At 42.7% G+C, this 23,564-nt stretch overlaps 1 protein-coding gene across 4 annotated transcripts in view; it reads left to right on the forward strand.

Moving 5' to 3' along the window:
• Nucleotides 1-23,564, forward strand: part of CUX1 (cut like homeobox 1) — a 270,436-nt gene that overhangs the window by 182,199 nt on the left and 64,673 nt on the right. Inside the window, exons 10-18 of one of the 4 annotated variants that reach the window (XM_082294436.1) lie at nucleotides 780-884; nucleotides 3,418-3,606; nucleotides 9,243-9,301; nucleotides 14,801-14,849; nucleotides 15,865-15,961; nucleotides 17,054-17,725; nucleotides 18,685-18,750; nucleotides 20,091-20,192; nucleotides 22,408-23,234. In XM_082294436.1, coding sequence (XP_082150562.1) covers nucleotides 780-884; nucleotides 3,418-3,606; nucleotides 9,243-9,301; nucleotides 14,801-14,849; nucleotides 15,865-15,961; nucleotides 17,054-17,725; nucleotides 18,685-18,750; nucleotides 20,091-20,192; nucleotides 22,408-23,234 — 2,166 coding nt within the window. The remainder of the gene's footprint in view (nucleotides 1-779; nucleotides 885-3,417; nucleotides 3,607-9,242; nucleotides 9,302-14,800; nucleotides 14,850-15,864; nucleotides 15,962-17,053; nucleotides 17,726-18,684; nucleotides 18,751-20,090; nucleotides 20,193-22,407; nucleotides 23,235-23,564) is intronic. The other 3 variants (XM_082294437.1, XM_082294438.1, XM_082294439.1) reach the window with 3 other exon arrangements.

Genomic DNA, 23,564 nt, shown 5'->3' on the forward strand with positions numbered 1-23,564 from the left:
TTCTAACAGAAGCTTACAGACAGTTATGAAAAGGACTTTGCTGCTATTTATTGCCTGAAGTTACTGATCCATCTGTCTCTACCCAAACTCTTGTACAGACATTTTTTCCTCATCGTTCTGCTTTTCTCCTTTCTATTATTATTCAATATTTAGATGGGAATTTTGACCAGTAGCCAAGTCAGGGGCTTATCAGCTATTGCGTAAATCCTCAGCAGCTGGTGACTGAGCTGTGCAAAATTGTCACTTTAGGGTTAAATATTGTTGAATAAATAGACCTGATGAAAGAACAGAATCTTAACAATTCATGTTGTAGGGAATAATTACTGCAGAAAGACAGCCCACAACATTGTATGTGTGTTTGAGAGAGTGGTCAGAATATCTTTTTATTCAGCATTTGCCCGTGAGAATTATTCCCATGAGGAGTCTTGCAATAAAATCTGCTTGGTCTATGAGAATAGAAAGAAATTGAATAAAAAGACTCCATTTCCACTTGTATTTATTCAGTCTGGGAAATTCAGTGGGCCGCAGCATTAGTATCAGCAGGGGATTCCTTGCTCCTAGCGTTAAATTACTGTCATAATCGCTCAATTATTTCTTCCTTGTACTGTTTAAAATAAAAATCCATCACATTCTATGTTTTTTTCTAACATTTATTAGGTTGAGTGTTTAGGAAAATCAATTATATTCAGTCAGGCATGAATTGATGAATGTTCTTGTAATAATTGTCAGTTGTTAAACTGAATGTACTTTCTCTTTTCACCCCTTTTCATTTCCTTCAGAGGGCAGAGGTGGCTCAGAGAGAGGCAGAGACCTTAAGGGAGCAGCTCTCATCAGCTAACAAATCTCTCCAACTTGCTACGCAGATCCAGAAGGCACCTGATGTGGTGAGAGAAAATATTTACTGACTCTTACAGGTTTCTGACATTCCTGCAGTACAGCTCCTTCAATTTATGCCCACAGCTATAAAAATAGCTGTTTGAAGTCGTATTTTAACGAAAAGGGAATGGTGCTCCTGTGGGATTGTGGTGGGGTTCAGCTTCTGAGGGGGTTGGTGGCTGGAGGAGACCACGGGAAGGACAGAGGTCACTTGGCTCTGTGGTGATCCATCACTGCCTGGTCCAGGTGGACAGCACAACTCTCAGAAGTGATTTCACATGGCTGAGAGCATCAGTAGAGGGGAAATAGAAGCAGCAAGAGAGCCTTGGTGGCCATCAGCATGTGCCTGCCTGTTGGGCCCTGAGGTGTGGGGCTCCATCCCAGGGGGACCCAGAGCTTCCCTGCCCACTTTGCCTCCCCTTACTCTGTGTCTGGGCTGTCAGAGAAACTGGAAATAAATTTGATACTACTCCAGTTTTCACTGGCTGTATCTAAACTGAGAATTACACCTATAAATCCTTGGAAAATTGAGGAGATACCCTGCACTCCTGCTTGCTGCCTCCTCTGTGTGGTTCTGAATAAAGCCAAAGCTGCTGATGGGACCTGCAGGCACAGGGGGCTGGCTGTTCCAGGGCTCCAGCTGGCCCTGGGTGAACAGGTATCACAGATGAGCAACCAGATTACTTTGATTTTTGTTTGCCAAAGGAGAAATAGGAGTATTTAAATGTAAATCTGCAATTAAGTGAAATTTAGTCTACTTCTAAGCAGCAGATTTAAGAAACAAAAGAAATCATTGCTTTTTTTTCCTTGCAAGCCTTATACGTGCTTGACACTGGTAGCAGAAGAACACATGGCTGCCTTTAAAAATCATTTGCAGAGAACAAGTAACAAACCATAAGTCCTCCAGATCTGTTTGGTTGTCTATTAATACAACGCAGTATTTTCTCAGAGAAGTCAAAAGATAGACAAGTAGGCTGCAAAACAAAAAATAAAAAGCCTGAATATCACTTGTAACTCTGAATTACCTGCCTCTTCCTATCTCGTGTCCTAGTCTTATCATTATTTTAACATTAGGTCTTTCTTGTATTTAATAGTACTTCTGCACTTCATTTATATTTAATATGACAACTACTGCAGGATGAAAATGATCATTATCTATCTTATTTCAGACTCTACGTTCTAGTCTCAATAGGCACAAGCAGCAGATGATTATACAACTTGTGATGTTTCATGCAAGCAAATTAGAGGTTTTTTCAAGTTAAAAGTATAATTCAGTGTAATAGGAGAGCGTTGTTAACTGCTGTTCGTACATGCAGCTCTCTGTGAGTGCAGCGGGGTGTAGTCACTGAGAATCAAGCTGAATGTTTAGAAGATATGGAAAAGGGGATTTTGTTGTTCCTCCATTCCCAGAAAAGAGGGTATGGAGTATATTTCAATCTGCTGGAGTGTCATCTTGAGTCGTCAGGGTGTCAGTGGGGTGAATTCTCAGCTCTTTCACCATAGATCTTTGGTTTAGTGCTCACCATCGTCATCTCCCTCTGGCTAAATGGATTCTCTCCTCCTTCACTGGTGCTTCTGAGGAGCAGCCATTAACCTTTGTGAGATGCATTTTGGGCTCTTTAATGGAATGTGTGCCCCTCATTGGGCTGCCTCGTGCCCCCCACACAGACACAAGGGTTTCCTCACATTCTCCATGGAGGAGGCTCAGAGCTCCCTGATGCATCACAGCTGTTATCTCCCAGCACAAAAGGAGACAGAGATAGTACAATTAGTCTCTATTATCTTTTCTGAATGGATCTGCCTTTTCTGAACCTCTCTGTCCGCTCTGATTCATTGTCCTCCCAGGAAGTCAGTCCAGGGAGGAAGTTTCAGACTTGAGGACAGATTTTACAGCTGTGGGAAACTGGAAGAAGGAAGATTTAGGAAAGGGAGTTTCTGAAAGTGGTGACCAAAGGGAGAATGGCCTTGTCTTAGAGCTGTCACATCTCTCATCTTCCCCACAGAGGGATGCTTGCAATAATGTTAACATGAACAATTTTCATGCAAGGAGCAAGTTCATTGGAAGTAGCAGTTTGGGGCAATTTGTGACAATTTTGCCTGAAACGTGCAGTGTGCATGCAGAGAGCCACAGGCACATGGCTCTGCCGTTCCTGATTAAGAAATTCTGCTCCATTACTTCAGAATATTTTATCTGATTAGTATTTTGTAAGCACAGATTTTCATAGTTGTCAAAGCATTTGGGCTATTAATAATAAATAGATCTAAATAGAATCCTTTGACTTTCACGGCTGCATCTTTCCAGTGCACTTACGAAATAGGGAAATTTATTCCCTCTGTTATTCCTGTTTTCCCAGAGAGCTGTCCTGGGCTGTAGGGAGTTTCATCTTCCAGATTCCCGATGTCAATCACAGCAGTCCCAGATTTAGGAAGTGGCTGTTTCTTGTGCCACCCAACGCCGTGTTTGCTCCTTGCCAAGCTGCCCTGAATTTAGGTTTGTTGCCTTTTCTTCATTTTTGTGGCCTGATCCTTTTTTCCCTGCAGGAGCAGGCCATCGAGGTGCTGACACGCTCCAGCTTGGAAGCGGAACTGGCTGCGAAGGAGCGGGAGATCGCCCAGCTCGTAGAAGATGTCCAGAGACTCCAGGGCAGCCTCACCAAGCTGAGGGAGAACTCCAGCAGCCAAATCTCCCAGCTGGAGCAGCAGCTGACGGCCAAGAACAGCACACTCAAAGTAAGGCTCAGTTCTGCCCAAAGGATATCATGGAGGTGATGATATTGGGGTTTGCTGGTGTGAGTTTCCTGTGGTTCTGAGCTTCTTCAGGATGTGGCTGAATTCTGGTTTCTGTGGCATTCACGGAATCACAGAATGGCTTGGGTTAGAGGGGACCTTCAAATACATCTCATCCCACGCCTCTGGTTGTATTGTTTTCTAAGTGATCACAGGTTTTTTGAATTCTAAATGGCCCAGTTCTTACTGTTTTGAAATGTGGTTTTGCAGAACAAGGCTACCTTTAGGATTAAAATCACCACCAAACCCCACCATACATTGACCATGGATAGGTAATGAAACAGTTGAACTGAAAAGGCACAGAAAATCCCTCTTAGATTTTCAAACTTTTTAATTCCCATTCCAGTGGTTCAAATTGAAGATTAGCCATGAATTGGTTTATCTTCGAATTTCCCTGCTACCTCCTCCAGTTCTGTCCACGGGAAGTGGGAAGTGTATCATTTAGGGCATAGAAACAAGAAAAATCAGGACATGGAGAAGGCTTTTAGCTTCAATAACCATTTAATTATTTTTAACTGTGTATTTGCTGCACAATAATTCCCATTTATAATTAGCAATCTGTCCTTATACTCATTTGAATACGAGCAACACTGCCCTAGAACCAGAAAGAAGAGCTGAGAATTCTCTGAGTGACCCTTTTACCTCTGTCTTGGGCAGCTTCACTTTCCCTGTGCTGAGCCCACACAGTTCTGAGTGAGCATGAGAAATGTTTCCTGACGTGGGGTATGAATCAGTTTCCTGTAACTCCCGTCTCCTTCATTGTTCCACCATCTATGAGCTCCGAAGTGTAAACAAGATAAATTTATCTATTCCATTAAAGACTTGGTCGTTCTGCAGGTTTGATAGTCTGAGAGTTTTCTGAGAGCAGGAGGCTGATAGTTCCCACTCAGCTCTGACTGTGGCGTGGGCAGCTTTGCTCTATCAGAATGATTTAATGTTCAATTGAAACTCTTACAAATTGCTCTAATTCTGACATTTTTTAGCAGTTACTGGTTTTGCTGTGGTGGAGCATAACTCACATGGAGAGAGACCTGTTAGGAATGAAAGCTGAAGTGTTGCAGTCAGTGCCTTCTGCATGTTTTAAGCCATCTTTGCAGAATTTTTATGAAAATTCAGTGGAGCAAAGGAGACCTGTTATGTAACTACATTGACAGGATCAGTCTCTGCCCAGCTGTCACCATGTGAGCACCACTTTTATTGAGGGAGATAGGAGCTGCCCTGGTTTTGGGGGACACATTTTGCTGGCTACACCCATGTTCGGGGGATTTTTTTATTTTACTTTTTCATAAATCCTGACAGAAAATATCTTGAGTCCTTGCACTTGACAGATTTTCTTTGAATAAAGCATGTTCCTGGTGAGGTCAGTATTAGTTTAGCCATTAACTTCAAAGGGAGTAGGATCACAGAAATGACAGAGTGAGTCTTTGATTTCCATTTCAGTAATCTCCTTCCATTTTCTCATAGCCTTGCCCAGCTAATGCTCTGTCTTTAGCTTTCTGTTGATAGTGTCTGATGCAGTGCCTCTATTGATAAAGTTTTAGTCATTTCAACCCTCTTTAACCTTATTTGTTGCAACTATAAAAATATTTCCAAATACTTACTCTCACCCCAAAGTGCTGGGAAAGCCTGTGCCAGGCACATGTTGTACAAAAGCACCAAATCTCAGTGATGATGTGTTGATCTCCTGTTTGATTATGGAGGAATTACTTCTGAAATAACAAAGATTTTAATGGTTGCCTCCACAAAAAAACGACTCACAGTTTCACAAATTAAAGCAATGTTCTCAGCCTGTATCTTGGGGGAATTGTTTAATACTCTATGACTTAATGAAACAATACAGAAATACTTTCAAAATTATTGCTTCTTTATCTTCATCTGATCTAATGATCAAAACATGTCCTCTAGTAACAAGACTTTTCTCGCTCTAATTGTATTAACCCATTGTGGCTGGGTGCTAGAACATCCCTTCTACCCAGTTAAAATTCAGTAATGTGAGCTGATCACTCTAAACTAAATTACAATGTTAATCTAATGGGTTATTTAAATTTTTTGAGCTCCTCAGTACAGCCCCTCCTATTTACCTATCCCTCGTCATTTAATAATACAGTAGTAATTATATTTTCTAAATAACGTAAGGAGGGACCCAATCTCTGCGTGCTCTGACATGGGTTCATTCACACAACAAATGCAAGATGATTCTTTAACATGGGATATTTGCAAATTTGATGTGCAGAAAAGCCACCAGTCCATTCCTTCTGCCCTCTGGCTCCTGCATTTTTGTGTGTTGGAGGTCGTTGGAATATATTTTGTCTGAATTAACCAGGTTGATATTTAGTGCAAGATATTAGTTCCTCCAGATTGTCTCACAGCTTGAACCTTTGTTATCCCATGTTCTGTGCGTTTTACAGGGTTCTTGGAGACAATTACCATGCTAATACATTTTAAAACAGTCATTGACTGGGAAGATGCCAAGTGCCTAAACGTTCTGTTTCTACACAGGCACTGCATCCTCAGTTGTTAGTTTATTTTGTTTAGTAAAGTAGATGTTTAGGTGCAGATTTTCCATGGCAACAATCTCTATATTAGGTACTTGGGAATGATGGATGTGTGGTTTTTGTACAATCCAAAGTAAAATATTGCTGGTTGTCATACTGCTGTAGCAGCATGCAAGTACCTGAGAGTCCAAAACAGCTGCATTTTGTCAGTATCTCTTTTTTTTCTTTATTTTTTTACCTGTGTTTTGTACCTAAATTTTCCAGAAATAGTCTGTCAGAGTACAGCACTTGCCTGCACAGAATTGCATTTAGTGCAGATTGCATTAAAATGGGAGTCATTAGCTTTTCTGTGGTTTATATCTGTTTCTACAAAAGGCTGTTTTCTTAGCATATCCTTGCATAAGTAACTAACATAGAAACAGGGTATTGTTTGTTTTAAATTTCTTCTGGTCCTTTTTGTACAGAGAACTGGTATAAATAGCCAGTTATTCCTGCTGTAAAAGCTCATCTGCTCTAGACCCAAAATGTTACAAGTCACAAATGTAAGGAAAGGGTGAATTGTAGTGGATCTGTAGAGCTCCAAACAGAGACAGAAGGACAAAGTGACAAGACCAAGGAGAGCAGAAGGATATCGTGGGGTTTGGCAGGTCCTCCCATTGCCTGTGACCACTTGGAAAACTCTCAGCTCTGATGCTGAGTCTCCTCCCAGTACCAAGGGCTCTCTGGCTCACTGGTTTCATTTAAAGACTCCTCTCCAGCCTGACCTGATGCATTAAAAATTCTGCTTGGATGCCTTATTGAAGTCACTCTGTTCTGCTCAGTGTTGAGCTGCAGCTTGAAAAGCTGCTTGAACTCATGGTCTGTTGTAGCTGACCCTCCTTAAAGTGTGAGACCTCAGGCCCTGGGGTTACATAGTACATTTCCATTATGAGATTTCAACATGTGTTATAAATTTTCAAAACCCCCAACATCTTTAATATTTGTAGGATTTTCCTGGTCACATCAACCAGGGTTTTCCTAATTATATCAAGTACAGGGCCAAAACACCTGAAGAACTGTGTCTGCTATCTAAAGCAAAGTCAGTGCTTCCTGTAATTCCAGTCAATAACTGGAATTTGGTACAGCAGGACACATCAAAAGAAATGACTGAAACTTGCCCTATATTTATTCCAGGTGGGAAAAAAATTTGTTTTAGCTAAAACGGACACTTTATTTTTCTTTTTAACACAATCGGAATGACTGCACGAGTCACTGATGACAAAAGACACTGGGACACGAGACCTTTTTAAGAGGCCACTCGTTTCATCAGTGTCCCATAGAGTGCAAATTCCACACTGAGCAGCAGTTCCTGTGATCCATTAAGAGCTGCTCGTTGAGCAGCTGCTGGAGCAGGGCCCGGGTATTCCTGCCGGGAGACGCCTCTCGTCAGCAGTGGTGAGGATGCTGGACTGTGGTGTCAAACAGCAGGAGCAGGACCTTGAGAGGGCTGTGTATTGATAACGTGGGTGTTCACTTTGTCACTGCTCCTTAATATCCGTGCTAATGGCGAGGCAGAAATGTCAGCAGTGTGGGAGCTGCAAAGGGCCGGGTAGGAAATCCTATGAAAAATGGCAGAATAGCTGGAGGTCCCACAAAACCCCACCATGCTGCTGTTGTCATCTGAAGAAGCCTCATTTAAATTACTGAGATGACTCAAACCATGAATTCACTGTTCTGTGGGTGCTGTGCTACATCATTTTGGGGTTTGTATAGCTCTGAGATGAGTGATACCCACGCACTGACTTTACTGGGGAAGACAGCACAGGGAACAGGTTCCCAGTTCCATTTGTTGGCCTGCCCCAACCCTACCTCTGTGCCCCCATAGCTGGGCTGCTGCACAGCTCTGTGGGGCTGCATTTTAAACAGCTTTGATAAAATTATCCAAGTTCCCATCAGCCGTCCCCTGCCCTCATCCTGCATCCAACGAGCAGCCCCAGAGTGGGTGTAGGATCTTGAATTCCCTAATCCCCTGAAGGCAGCCTCTCTTGGACATAAAGTCCTATTTTTCTTTTTCATGTCATATATTCCTTTCCTTTTCAAAGTAGATTTCTCTGTCTTTGAGGTGATACGTCCTTGTGTTATTTCTGTTTCCTGTGACCTTTGGGATTCTGTGCCAATTTTAAAAATGAAGTGAGGCAGAGCTAGCCTGAATTTATCCATGGAAGTTGCAAGCCAGTAGGTTCTGTTCTTTGCTTAGATCAGGTGTGCCTGCACTAAGCAAAGAAATTATTGCAATGAATGTGGCTTCTGCAAGCAACATAACGGCATCAATTATGTATCACTATGTTTTAGGCCTCCTGAAGCATTTACCCCGTAGTGATGAGCACTGTTGTTGGGAGCTGGGTAAGGTCCAAGTGTGTGGCATTGCGTTCTGGATTGTGGCAGCGGGTTTGGTTCGGCCTTTGGGGCGTCCTCACACCCAGGAGAAGCCATTGAGGCCGCCCTGCGTGGGGCAGAGCAGAAGGAGCTGCTGGGGTGGCCTCAATGCTCCCTCTCTGGTGTGTAACCACAGCAGTTACTGCAATCAGTAATGCTTGGAACGCCTCCTGGTACAGCTGTTTTGTTTGGGCACAAGGAGCCTTCCAAGCCTAAGGCGTTCCAGTCAACAACAGCTTCTTCAGTCTATTCTTTTTATCATGTAGATAAGGTTATCAAGAACTGTCCTATTAAGAATACAGTATGTGCCAAAGCATCCTGCTTGTTTACTCAATCTCCCAATTCCCTGAAAATTTCAGCTGCCCCATTTTTTTAATACCTTCATCCCCGAGCTCTTCACTGAACACATGACAGTGACATTGCAAACAGCCAAATTGGGACCCACTGAATTCTGTCATGCTTGGCACTCTGTAAACAAAGGATGAGCGAGGTATAATTGTGTTTATGTTTAATTGGTTATAGTTTGTTTTCTAATATATGTAAATTAGGTATGAGTCATTAACCCTCACTTGTGCGCTGCTGTATATATGGAATAATTTGAAGATGATTTTCAAAGCCTGCAGAAAAAAAACAATGTAAATAATTAAATCCATGTTCTCTCTTTTAAAGCAACTGGAAGAAAAACTGAAAGGACAGGCTGATTATGAAGAGGTTAAGAAAGAATTAAAGTAAGTGTTAAATGCTTACATAATTTTTTCACAAACTCTGGTTTAATAGTGCTTGTTAAATGAAGCCACAAATCTGTGTTCTTGGAACAATAAAGAATTCAGTCAAAACCACAAAGTTGGGGAAATTGGGAATTTTGGCAGAAATTGCATCCAGAACCAGTGGAACTGCTATATCTGAGAGTGCTCCTTCTTATTGCAGCAGAGGATCACAGTAGCAAATGAAACACATGTCCGTGAAGAAAAGCCACTAAAACTGTTGTCCACAAAGGGAAAAAAGTTTCCAAATCTCAAAATCTGTGGTGTTTTAGGTGGACCACTCTTTGAAAATCTCCAGCCAACAGCTGAGGGTAATGTGGACCAAAAATTTCATGCAGAGCCTTTGGCCATGGTACCTTTTCTCTGCTCCTGCCAGCCAGTGTTCAGCACTTACCAGTTTAATGCTGGGCTTGTTTCACTGTATATTTTTGCTAATATATTGTGGTTTTAAACTAAAGCCACAAACAGCCTCTTCCTATTTCAAGGGATTTTCTTAAGAGACTTAAAAGAGCCTCATTTTAAACTATAACAAGATAAGCTGTCAGGTTCAGAAGAGAACTTTTCTGACTGGAAATATGTTTAGTGTCAAGGTTTAAATAACTTCGAGAAACTCCCATCTCTTCTTTCATCATTCTGGCATTTCTGTGTGTGTTTTTAAAAGGCTGAAATAACCCATTCCCTGGTTTAATGAGGTATTTCAGATGAGCCTGGTAGTCATGTGCTTTTGTTTACACGTCCCTGGAGGATATGGAAAGCAGGTTTGGATTTGCAAGCCCCACGACTGCCCAGCCCCTGGTGCTGATTTATTCAAGCTATGCTGGCTGAGGTTCTGGTTCACCACCAGCTGCAGCACACCCTGATGCAGGGGTATAATTTTCACTTAAATTAAATGAATTGACCATTTCTTTGATCATTATACCTGATTATTACCTGGTTTCAAAATAGCATCATCATTTAGTGGTGGGATAAATACATCCATGTCCTCTCCTGAGTTAAGGGAACAGCTTCAGGTTTTAGCCAGTTTGTGTCCTTGTATGTAAAGCAGTGAATGGGAATAAGGCCACAACCTCCCAGCTTCTTACATTAGATATTAAATGTAAATGTCTTGAAACAAAAAATGACTTTTGAATCCTACCTGGTTTCATGCAAAGGTTTAATACAACAGGATCAGGACTTTAAAGGCAGACTTAAGGTGCCAAGAACCCCATATACTCATTGAGTAGACCCATTTAAGCTTACTTTGCATTTGTACTTTAAATACAAGCCCTGTATTCCTGGTGATAATACCAATATTTTAAAATACTTTTCTTTTTTACAACACTGACTTACATGGGGGCAGGGATGGAAAGGCAGATGAGAGAAGATGTGACACAGGAGGCTTCATATGATGTTTCTGCTGAGGATGAACCTGCAGTGAAATAGATGGGAGACTCTCCTGGAAGTGGCCCTGGTGTTGGGTGCCAGTAAATGAAGCCTGTTCTCCCAGCTGTTCCAGCTTTTATATCCCTAATTTCTGGATTGATAGCTGGCTTGTAATGGCCCTGGGGTCCAGCACCATCCTGTGGGATGGTCCAGGGGTTGAGACCCTCCAGGAGAGCACCGAGGATGTTTGCAATGCTGCATCCTCCAAGCAGCTGCTTCACACCATTCCCCTGCTCCCATCTAATCCAAAGGGCTAAATGTGCATCCCCTGGCAGTGACAGTCTGATCTGAGTGAAGCTGTTCCTGTAAATGAGACTGGGAAAAGTCTGTTGCTGTAAATCGGAGCCCTCACACCAAATCCTGCTGCACCTGCCTTGTGCCCTGAAACACTGACAGAAATTAACTGCTCATAACGTGCACCAAGAGGAAAGATACCTTGTCAGTAAGGCAGGAAGAGAATGAATTTTTATGTGTTTTGGCATTGATGTATTTTCCTTAATCCTTCCTGGGATGTTAGAGGCGTTCTAGGCTGAGGGATCTCAGTATCAGCCAACTTGAACCTTGGAGGAACTTAGGTGGGCCCATGTCAAGATCTGGGATGGGAGGATTCTTCACTTTCTGCTTTGGCTTTTGTGCCCAATGGCTTTTAAACCTATTTTTGAGATCTGAGAGCTCTGTGTGTCCTTTCAGTTCCCTCTCGAGTAGCACGACAGCGCTGACCCTGCTGCCTTTGCAGTCAGGATCAGATGAACAGAAGTCGAGCTGTCCCAATGCACACTTTGCTTTACAGTCAGATCTTTCAAGTCTTCTTAAATGTGCAGATTCAAGTCACAAGATCATTCCTTTAAAAAGCAGGTAACTGATCTTGAGCCACAGATTGAGTCAAGATCTCATGGGCAAAGATATTCCTGGAATCCAAAGAAGAAACGTGCTTCCTCATATTCCTGAGGAGAATGTGTCTTTTGTGACACATTTGGAGAGTCATTTTTGATGTGTTTAACTTTTACATTCTTATAAAAATGAACCTGCTGGAGTGAATATTCCTCTTAGGGCAATTAGAGGTGCCATCAACTTGATTTTTAGTATATTTTGTATTTTAACTGTTTAGGAAATTACCTGTGAAATTGTCAGAAAGTTAATTCAGTTAGCAAAGAATCCCCTTCAGGTAGGTAGAGGTCAGCAGGTTTCCAGCTAAGGTTTGAATACACCTTGCATGCACCGAGCTCGCTGGAAATGCAGCTGCTGCAGGGCTCAGGATCCTTCCTGAAGGTCCCAGCTGGCATCAGGTACTCAGACCCAAAATGCATCAGCCTCTGGAAGGAGAGGGATGACAGGATCGCGGCTTTAGAGCCAGATTTTTGGTGTGGAGAACCAAATATAACCATAAATAGGTTTATGCTTCCAACCATTGTCAGCTGCATTCTGGGGGCAGCACGGTGTGCTCAGGGCACCACTCACATCTGCTCCTTTGGGAGAGAGCAGCTTTTTCTGGTTTAGCCTCATCCAGGAGGAAGGCGTTTGGAATGCTGCTGGATTGCTCCACGTGGCAAACCCAGGTGTGGTAAGCGGGGCTCACAAGTGCTGCTGGTCTGAACTGAAATGGGATTTCCCACGGGACATTTGCCACAGGATAATTTGCTGTTCAAACTGGGTTTAAATTCAGATGAGTCTCCTCATCTGGGCATCAGGAGGATGTGCATTAGGATTGGCTGTCCTTGCAGAGGCCATTCCATGCAGAATTCATGGAAACAGGGACCTGCCAGTGGCTGGGGTTTTCCCTGCATGAGTCTCTGTGCATTTATCTCCCCCAGCACTGTGGAGTCCTGGGATGCAGAGCTGTGCCTCTGAAGGGCTTTCCCAAGAAACACTGGCTTTCAGCTGGGATTTGCCACCTGAGTCACACAGCTGTGATGTCCAAGTGATGTCAGGGTCTCTGAGAACTCAAGCCATCAGTGCACAACCTCCCCTCTTGACTGGCACGAGTCCACTGATAGCACAAAAGAATTGGTTTTGCACATGGCTGAGCTGCTGTGCCCACGTAGAGTCTTCACAGCATCACTTTATGTGCCGTGTATGGGGTGATGGCTCTACCCTACAGCCAGGCAAGAGGTGACACTGAGTGATGCCATATAATGAAAGTGATTGCCAGAAGTTTGTGATTTTAATAATTATTACATTTTAGGAATGCCTGTCAGAATTAACCCTGTGTGCAGTGAATATGCACAGATGCAAAATGCATGAGGTCTCTTTCTCAGAATGACTTTTTTTCCCTTGGATTTGCTATGACTTTGAGTGATCTTGAATGGCCCAGAGACCTGATTTCCAGAGTGTCACTTAAAGCACATCCAGCTCTAGATTAATGCAGGGACAGGTTCAGGCAGTTAATGGGTGCCTGGGCAGCTGCTCGTGGCATCCAGAACTGGTCCCTGTGTCTTTATACTGGACTTCTGCCTTTTTTTGTCTCAGTTTCCACCTGTCATGGAATCACTGAATGTTTTGGGCTGGAAGGGACTTTAAAGCTCATCCACTCCCACCACCTGCCATGGGCAGGGATACCTTCCTCTATCCCAGGTTGCTCCAAGCTCCATCCAGCCTGGTCTTGGACACTTTTAGGGATGGGACATCCAAAACTTTTAATAAGTGGTCCACAGCCTTTAGTACAGTTCAGTAATGATTAAACAGATTGTGCCTGCTCACAGAGTTCCTGGTGCTTTATACATGATAAATGCTGTATAAACACCATCTATATGTGTGTATGTGTTTTTCTTCACTATATGAATGTTGTCTTTGTACAGTAAGAAGCTGAAATCATTTATTGCTTTGATGCCTTTTCCTGGTCTTAAAATCAAGAGTCAAACACGGTTAGAAGGGAAAAAGGGATTTTACCTTGGTGTTTGTTTTAAGGATCCTTAGGTGCGCCACATCCAGGTCGAATGCACCGAAATGCACCCCACAATGCCCCCCCAAAAGATCTGGTATATCATTATAGGTGTTACTAATTAGCAGATCTATCAAAGATTCCCCAATGAGAGGCTCGAGTGAGTCCCCCTCTCCAAGGAACCTTTTCCTGGATGGTTCTATCTTAGTTTACAGAATGTGTTCTGGAGAGGACCTTGGGCTCTGGGGCACACTGATCCCCAGCTACGAAGCTTCCAAAATGTTGAGTCTCCGAGCTGAACAAACAAGGCCAAGAATGTAGGCAAAAAGCACTAAGAATACAGAAGTTGTAAAAAGGTATAACAGGGGTATAAAAGAAAAGACAAAAAATCTTCATGGCATCAGCTTCAGTCTGAGGAAGTTCATGTCCTGCCTACAGCAAGCTGATTTAAAAAAAATTTATCCAACAAAGCACAGGAATAAGTCTGGATTTCCTGTAAGGTTCTGGTTTGCCAGACGACACAGCTCTGAAAGCCTCTGAAGGGAGACGTCCTCTGACCGCTCACTGTTTGTATAAAATATTGACAATGAGACTATCAGATTCTTCTCCTAATGTACTTATAAATATTTGGATCTTTCATATTTCTTAAGAAATATGGGGCCATTTTGTCTTCCCTTTGCTAAAGAACAAGGGGGTTATTAAAATGAAAAACTGCCTTTTAGCCTGTAGTGCCTTGGTTGGGAGGATTATTTGTGCATATTTTCCTTGCTGGTGAGCTGGTGTATAATCTATAAGTTCTGTACTGTGGTGGTGATTCCCTTGTTTTGTTGCTTTGCTACAACTTCCTCATTCCCTTCCAGCTTCACAGATAAATTTATATCATTTCTGACAGCTTAAAATGTTATATCCTTATTAACCTTTAAATTTACGCTTTAAACTGGCCTGGTGGGATTGCATATGGAATGATTTAGATGACGCTCGAGAAAATTTTCTTATCCTATAACTGTTTTGAGGAGTTATTCTGTATTCATTAGGAGACTGCGTTACTGCAAGGAAAGTTGTGGTGTTGCTGGAGAACAGGAAATGATAATGTTAATGCTCATTAGTGGAGTTGTTATGAAAAGGAGAAATAGAAAATAATTTCTTTTTTCTGCCTTCCACAGTATATTGAAATCCATGGAGTTTGCACCATCTGAAAGCTCTGGTGCGCAGGTACTGAACTTACTTTTGTTTTCTTACTTACTCAGCAGCTCAGTTGATTAACGAAAATTTTGCCTTGCAATTCCTTGGCGTTGACATCGACAGTTTCCTGTTGATGTTGAGGCTTCTGGGTCGATCCTTGTTTTTCCTGATGTTTTCTTATGTAAAAAGCTGAACTGGACTTTTTTTTTTTTTGCCTGTTAATTTCTTTTAAGTAGTCAAGGACAAAGTGACGTTTCAGCTATGCTGGAGTGGATAAACCAGAATGTTGTGAAGTTGAGTCATTTAAAGATACTGGTGTTGGCGTATGGGCAGCACACTGAGCAAGGACTTCAGCATTTTTAAGTATTTGTTAGCCTTGAAAATTTCTTTTCACAAAAGAAAACAAACCATTGAGTAATGAGAAAGCTCTGCTGTTCCAGCAAATTAATCTTAGTTAAGTTTAAAGGTTATGAATTAAATTTCTGCTTCTGAAATCTGAACAGAATATTGATATCCTGGGATTCTTTTTCGATGGGTTTTTTTAATGATCGAAGGTTAGATATTTAGGGGAGGGTAAACAGCAGGGTTCTCTGACTGATGTTATTTTGAACAGTTTCTGCTGAAAAGCAGCATGTCAAGGAAATGCTTAGCTTGGGTCAGTTGACCTAGAAGGAATAATATAACCTTAACTCCTGTTTTAATCAGATTAAAAGAAGTCTACAGCTTTTAAACTGAAAGCGTGCCAGGACCATTTAAAAATAAGTAGGATTAAGAAAATGTTCCGTTACACATCTCAAAATAATGCAGAATTGATGAATGATTTGCAATGAGAATGAAACAATGAATCTCTTCCATGGCTCACACCAGAGCCTGGAGTGATTCCTGCAGATCTACGCCTGGCGAATTCCCTCGCTGCCTTCAGAGACCAGTCGAGCACTTGTTGGGCTTTTTTTTTAATTTTTTTTTCCCTCTGAAATCCTTTTTAGTGCCTGAGTGAGACTCTCAATGCTTTGAGAAACAAACCTCCCCCTTTGGTTTCCTTTAGGATGCATCCAAGCCGCTGGAGGTGCTGCTGCTGGAGAAGAACCGCTCACTGCAGTCGGAGAACGCCACGCTGCGCATCGCCAACAGCGACCTGAGCGGTAGGTTCACCCAAATTTTGGCTCTTCTGGTGCCTCTGCTGTCCTGTGATGGGGGGGAGGGCTGAGTGAGAGCTGAGTGTCTGAGCTAATGCATGGCAGGAGGATTAAGAAGCAACAGGAACACTGAGTAACGTTGGATTTCTGTAGTTTTATAGGCTGGATAATGAAGTAAAACTTAGAGAGTCTATAAAGGTTAAGGAAGAGGCATTACAGGCTGTACCAGTGTTTGAGGCTGTCTTCTGTTTTGGGAACAAATCCATCTCTTTCCCCCACACACAGTGTTGTGCAAAACGTTTGCATGTAGAGCACAGTCTTCCTGTCTGATACACTTGGATATACCACCAGCGGGTCAGCTTGGGAAAGCAAAATCCTTTCTTTCCAGCAAAGTGTGTTTGCCATTTGGCTTTCCTAATGTGGGCTTTTACATCTTGTGTGCACATTTTTTACATGGCAAGTCATGGAATTTCCAGATACTTGAATGCTTATGGTTTTTGCAGCTGGAAGAAAGTTAAAAGTTGCCACTGGCCCTGGGATTACTGAATTCTGAAGCGTTTTATGACTTTTAACTGAGCGATCTTGGTGCATCCACCTAATGGTTATTCCTTTATTCAAATTGGTTTGTTCCAAAATGTAAATGTTTGCTGCATTTGGGTTCAGTCAGGTCCAATGAGTCATATCTTGAATGAGAGACAACAGAGAGACTTGCTGTCTGTAACTGCATTTATTTAACTGTATCACTGCACTTCATGTAACTGTTCATAGTGTTAATGTCTGTAAGGGGGATTCTCCAGGCTGCAACATACAAGAAAGGTGCAAACATGAAATGCATGTTGTTTGTTTTGGGGGCCTTGTTTGGCTTAAAAAATTTCAATCATGGAAAAAAAAAAAAATTAAAAATAAAAATTAAACAAACAAAAAAACCCAACAAATGAAAACAAACCAAAAACAAACAAAACCAAATCTCCCACCACCACTCCATTGGCCCATGTCAATCTGCACTTTTTCCCTTTGCGGGGCAAACTTTGCATTTTTTTATCTTGGTTTTTCCCTCTTTGACCCCCCATAATGCATTATGTTTGACCTTCCTTGTAGGGTCAGCCAGGAGAAAAGGGAAAGACCAGCCTGAGAGTCAGCGTCCTGCAACCTTGCCGGCCTCCCCTCCTTCCCAGTTGCTCCGCAACGCGGGGGAGCAGGCTTCCAATACTAATGGTACACACCAGTTCTCACCAACGGGTTTAAGTCAAGACTTTTTCAGCTCATCCCTGGCGAGCCCCAGCTTACCCCTGGCCTCCACAGGAAAATTTGCACTAAACTCTCTCCTCCAGCGACAGCTAATGCAGTCCTTCTACTCCAAGGCAATGCAGGAAGCAGGAAGCACAAGCATGATTTTTCCAACAGGTCCATACAGCACAAACTCCATATCTTCCCAAAGTCCATTACAACAAAGCCCGGATGTAAATGGCATGGCCCCATCTCCCAGCCAGTCAGAAAGTGCTGGGAGCATCTCTGAAGGCGAGGAGATAGACACGGCCGAAATTGCACGTCAGGTGAAAGAGCAGTTGATCAAGCACAATATTGGACAGCGGATATTTGGACATTATGTGTTGGGACTGTCGCAAGGGTCTGTGAGTGAGATCCTGGCCCGGCCAAAGCCATGGAATAAACTGACTGTGAGAGGCAAGGAGCCATTTCATAAGATGAAGCAGTTCCTGTCGGACGAGCAGAACATCTTGGCTCTTCGCAGCATCCAGGGCAGACAGAGAGGTAAGTGCTCCCCAGCCCCCTGCTCCTCATAGTTCCAAACGTTCCAAACCAGGAACTTCCCCATCCGGGGCCGTTTGTGCACTGCTGCTGCTCTCACCCAAGTCAGGTGCCAGGTGCAGGAAGCTGAGCTCCTAGCCCTGCTTTGCAGCACCCTGGCAGGTTTGTATCTCTGCTTATGCTTTTTTTAGCTGCTGGCTGGTGCCTTGTCAGCAGGAGTGAGCAGCAGGGGCACTCACAGCCCTCACTTCCCAACAGCTCCGTGCCACAGCTAAACACGGAGTGAAAAGGGTCAGCAGCTACTCAGGGTATCGGTCCTCAGAAATACTTGGGGATTTTTGTTTGAGGTTGTTTACTGAGACCAGGCTTTTATTGTGTCTTGCATGATTATGTTTTTTCCCCAAAGTGTTCTGACAAAATAGGGTAGGTGATGCATGAGATGAGTAATTAAAACACAATCCCAGTTTAAAGCAGCTTTGCATATTTAAGGCAGCGATTTTAAGAAGTAACATGCATTTCATTGTGATTCCTCTTAAGACTGAGATTTACATTTAGAGAAACTGAAAACTAAGTTGTTTACAGTCAAGAAATATTGGAAAGGACAGGCAGGGTTTTCCTAGATTTTGTTTAATTGGAAGCACACACTGTTAGATTTATAATCTGTTCTTCCTTTTGATGATTGTACTTGAGGGGATTATCTGCCCATCTTTAACCTCTTCATTTTTGGTATCTCTAGACATTTATTTATATCTGTCTAATCTCCTTTCCGAACATAGCTGTAATCTTTATTAACAAATCAGCCAGCCTTGCTTCTTCCCAAGTAGCCAGTTCCTCCTGCTCAGGGGCCCGAGGGGCCAGGAGAGCTCAGGGCCAGGCTGCCAGCGCCTCATGTCACACAGCCCGTGATGTCAGAGCAACCATCCCCTGATTGTTTTGTTCTTACCAAACTTGTTTTTCAACAGAGAATCCAGGCCAGAACCTGAACAGACTATTTCAGGAAGTACCGAAACGAAGAAATGGGTCTGAAGGTACGTCACAGGCAGGTGTTTTTCTTTGCAGTCATTCCCTAGGAAGTGGAGTGTGCTTTAGCTGTGTGTTTCCTTAAAACTGTGCAGTTTGATTCTGGCCTGGAATCTGATAGAAAAACAGACAGTAAGTATAAAACAAACCATGGGTTAGATGAACACTTTGCTTTTTCTAATTCTGCTGCTGCTGTACTAACGTAACCCTGTTTGGATAGTTCTTCTACTCCCATCCTCCCTGTGTCCGCAGATAAAAAGAGGGAAGTGATAGAAGAGGCTTTATAAAGTCATCAGATCTATTGAAATGCTCTCTTTGCTATTTTTGTGGATTTGGAGGGAGAAAGTTGCACAGTTACAACATCAATTGCATACTGCTTCTGCTCTAGATTTACTTCTTCTCATGGGGCTTATGCTGACAAATTCCACTTTAATACACGGCTGAATTAGTGGGATGCTTAGTTCAGTGTTATATATGGAAAAGACAACAAGATAAGTGAACATCAGACCCATAAATTATCACTGAACAGGAAGTCTGCACATTTTCTTTGTTATGGATTAGTTGCAGAATTTTTCTTTTAGTAAGACCAGAAAGAAGGAAAAACAAAAGCAGGTACATCAAAAGTCTGCAGTTATTTTGACTCCAGTCACAGATTACCTAGGTTGCTTACAAACAATAATCTCATAATGGAAAATGCAGTTACGTGCAATAGCACTTAACAGTTTTCCCTCCTTTTCTTCCCCTTAGAGGTTAAAAACAAAAAAAAAACCAAACAACCAAGTAATAGCTCTTAGCTGGAGAGTACTTCAAATGGTATCTGCGTTTAAATTACTCTTTCTCTTAATGTATTAACCTCTAGAAAGTTAAAAATTATTTTTATCTAGTTACTTTTTAATTCTGTTTTGGGCTGAATGTATACTCATCCTACTTTGCCTAGCAGCTGATGCCATTTTAAAGTTGATTCTTGGGCTTATGTTTTTAGCTTTCTTCCTTTCCCCTCCGGTTCTTCTCCCTTCTGTTTCCTCTCCCCCTCTAAAAAAAAAAAAAAACAAAAAGGAAAGGAAAAAGAATAGATCTATATATGTTACCATAGAAAAGGAATATATGAGCACGTAGTTGTTCCTCTGATGTTCTCACCATTCCAGGACAGCTAGAGACAGGCACAAGTAGGATATTTTGCTTTTATTATGTTAAGTACTTTTTTTGTGTGGTGTAAATGTTGGTAAAGGTCCTGTGCAAGTTGTCCTCGGGTTGTGCTGGCCGTGTATCGTACACAGTGTGTCTTTGTGTTACAAAAACAGCCAAATAAAAGTGTTCCTGGTGTCATTAGTTGTGTTTTCCTCCCCAGGTAACATAACCACACGAATCCGAACCACAGAGTCTGGCTCTGATGAAGCCATCAAATCCATTCTCGAACAAGCCAAAAGGGAGCTGCAAGTACAGAAAACAGGTACAGCCTCATTTTGTCTCTGCCTCCTTTTACTGCAGAATTTAATTAAAACGATTGCCATGAGCTTTCTGGTCAGTTAATTATATTCTTAAAACCTTCAGTGTAGATTTTAAAGAGTTTGCTGGAGATTTTTATTGTTATTTAGTGGAGTTGTTTCTGTGTCTGAGATATCCCAAGTTACGGTCACGTGCCACGGCGTGGTGGGGTCTCTGCTCCGCGCCCTGCTCCCTGTGGGATTTCTGAACACCTTTATCCCTGTGCAGAGCTCTGAGCTCCTGGCTGCCCTCCAGACCTGCAGGAGTCACCAAGGGGAACCTACAGAATCCTTTCTTCTCCCACTTCACTCCTTGGAAGGGGAACAGCTCCTGCTTTCTCTTCTCTTCTGTCTCACTCAGGCCCTGGGAACACAACTGCATGGGAGAGGGACTGGATGGATTTGTTGGGGTGAAGGTCACACTCTAGGCAGCAATTACCAGTCCCAGCACCATGGTACATCCTGTACTCAGACAGGCAACTGAGTCCTGATTCTTAGGCTTTATTTTTGGTTACAGAATGTATTCAGTGAATGAACTGGAAAATCCAAAACACATTCCTTTTCCCAAAAAATCCATCTTAGACTGAGATAAGTCTAATTTCTTGCTGTATGCTGTCATGTAATTAACATTTCTGTCTATTCCATAGCCCTCTCAGCTTTAAGAGTTCCCAGTACTGCTATGGGCTGAAGTAGAAATTACTGTGCAATACTTTTGTTTCATTTTTGAAAGTAAATACTGATATACAGTTTTGGGCAGTTGACTTTCAAATGAAAACTAAGTTAATCTCATGGCAGAATATAAAACACTAGTTAATATATGATCTAAATAATATGACTTTTTACAAGAAATTATTGCACAGAGAAAAATACGGGCTTTGTGCAGGAAACTGCAAGAATGTTATTTGGTAACATGTTTCATCTGAGAGTCTCAGACTTCCTTTCAAATATTAATTCGGCCTCAAAACTCCCTGTGAAACCAGCAGATAAAACAGCAGAGAGAGTCTCACTGTCTTTTTTCCGATTTCTTAGCTTGTCATGTATTTTACAGTGCGTGACAGGGAGGAATGTGGGGAGGCAAATTCAGAAATGCATTCAGATGAGCCACAGTATTACTGGAGCGATACACAGCGTGTTTCAAATCTTATTTCACTCTGAGGCCACTCCTTGCAGAGTGGGGGTTCCCTGCTCCCACCTGGTGCTTCACTTTCCCTGCTCCCTGTAGAGCAGCTTTCAGAGGAACTGGTTTCCAAGCACTGGGGACCTCAGTGGAGACTGAAATAGAAGCAGATGCCATTGCAAAAACCTCCTGGCTCTGCAGAGATAATCCTCCACCCACGTTCCAGTCTCTGCTCATCCCCGACTGCTGCAGCACAGCCACCCAAATCCTGGTTCCCCACTGGAATGCTGCATTTGAGGGTTATCTCTGTTGAAAGCACCCGTGGCTCCATCCTAGGGCTTCGGATAAGGGAGAGGGTGATTGCCAGGTGTCAGCCTGGCTCTGGTAGAGCTGTTTATTTCAGTGGTTGGGACCATGGAACAAGAAAACAGGAAGCAGGAGCATATTTAGCTTGTCAAATGAAATAATGATGATCTCTTCCTGAAGTTCTGGCTTTGTTGTAATTTGTGTGTTTGTGTTTCTGAAGTTAAAAGGTCTCACCTTATTTATACTGTAATAGTCTGTCCAGGTGAATGCAGCTGTGTTCAGTTCTGAGTGTGTGTTAAATGCATTTGTGAAGAAAAGAGTGAAGTGAAAGGTTAAATAACTTTGTAAATGCAGCTATAAAATGTTATTGACCGCTTGGGGGTGGGGGAGGAAGAAGTAAAGGCTTGATTTTCAAAGGCATTTATTTGAAAATTTTTACAATGGTGGAAGGGCAAGTGATCCCAGACTTGTGCAGCTGAGTCTCTGCGTGCAAACATCCAGCACTTTGGCAACTCTCAAAATTTTCCAGTGAAGAACTTTGGAAATCTTACCTTATTTTGAAAAATGCAAATCTTTGCTTAGCAAAAACTCCTCCCTCCCATCCAGAAATGTATTTCAGCCCCATCCCCCCCCCTTTTTTTTTTGTTTTTTTGTTTTTTTGGGTTTTTTTGTCCTGTCAGGGAAATGTTTACAGTAGCACGTGTTGAATATAAAGCATTTTCCTCTGTTGCATTTAGTCTTTTGGTTGTTTTTCATAGCTGAGCCGGCTCAGCCACCTTCTGCCTCTAGCAGTGGCAATTCTGATGATGCAATTCGATCCATTCTGCAACAAGCCCGACGGGAAATGGAGGCACAGCAGGCTGCCCTTGAACCTGCCTTAAAAACACCACCTCTATCTCAAGCTGACATTTCTATCCTGTCCCCCAAACTAGTGTCTACACCTGCAATGTCTTCAGTTTCCAGCTATTCTCCTTTGGCCATATCCCTGAAGAAACATTCATCTGTCACTGATTCCAGTATCTCTGCATTGCAGAACCTCTCTGGGCTCAAAAAGGAGCCTCAGGAGGCACCTGTTTTAGAGCTTCATGGAATAAGTGATTCTGCCCAGGGTATGTTGAGGCATGTTAAAAATGAGTTGGGACGTGGTGGTGTTTGGAAGGACCATTGGTGGAATACTGTGCAGCATGAGAGAAGAAATGCAGCTCTTCCTGAAGATATAAAAGTTGAGGAAGCCAGTGGTGGAAAAGAAAAGGTCAGCAATCAGACTAGGCCAGATCGTAGCCAGCTCCAAGGACCGTCTTCTTCCGAGTATTGGAAAGAGTGGCCAAACGCGGAATCTCCGTACTCGCAGAGTTCTGAATTGAGCATGACTGGGGCGAGTCGCAGTGAGACACCACAAAATAGCCCCCTCCCTTCATCCCCTATCGTGTCCTTGTCCAAGCCATCCAAACCTTCGGTTCCTCCACTGACACCCGAGCAGTATGAGATTTATATGTACCAGGAGGTGGATACGATAGAGCTAACGCGGCAGGTCAAGGAAAAGCTAGCAAAGAATGGCATCTGCCAAAGGATCTTTGGGGAAAAGGTAAAGAAGTGGTTCTCTCTTGTTTCACCGGTGTTGTGGTTGTGCCCTCTGCTCCTTACACAGGTGCAGAGCCAGAGGGGGATGTGCCACAGGTGTCCTGTGGAAAAATGTTTCTGCTCCGTGTGTGAAGTATTTCAAAACTAAGCTCACAAAGTATTCGTTTCCCTGGGTGGTAGGGATTGCAAGAGTTTTTATAAAGGGATTGGCTTCAGCCACTTGGAATTAGGAATGAGGCCCCGAGTTTAGAAGCCTTGAAAGCTGAAGCAAACGTTGCTGAGACTCAATATTTCATGTTTAATGTAATGAATTCGTGGAATATTTGAGTTAATA

This window comes from Coloeus monedula (assembly GCF_965178545.1).
Source record: "Coloeus monedula genome assembly, chromosome: 20".
NCBI lineage: Eukaryota > Metazoa > Chordata > Aves > Passeriformes > Corvidae > Coloeus > Coloeus monedula.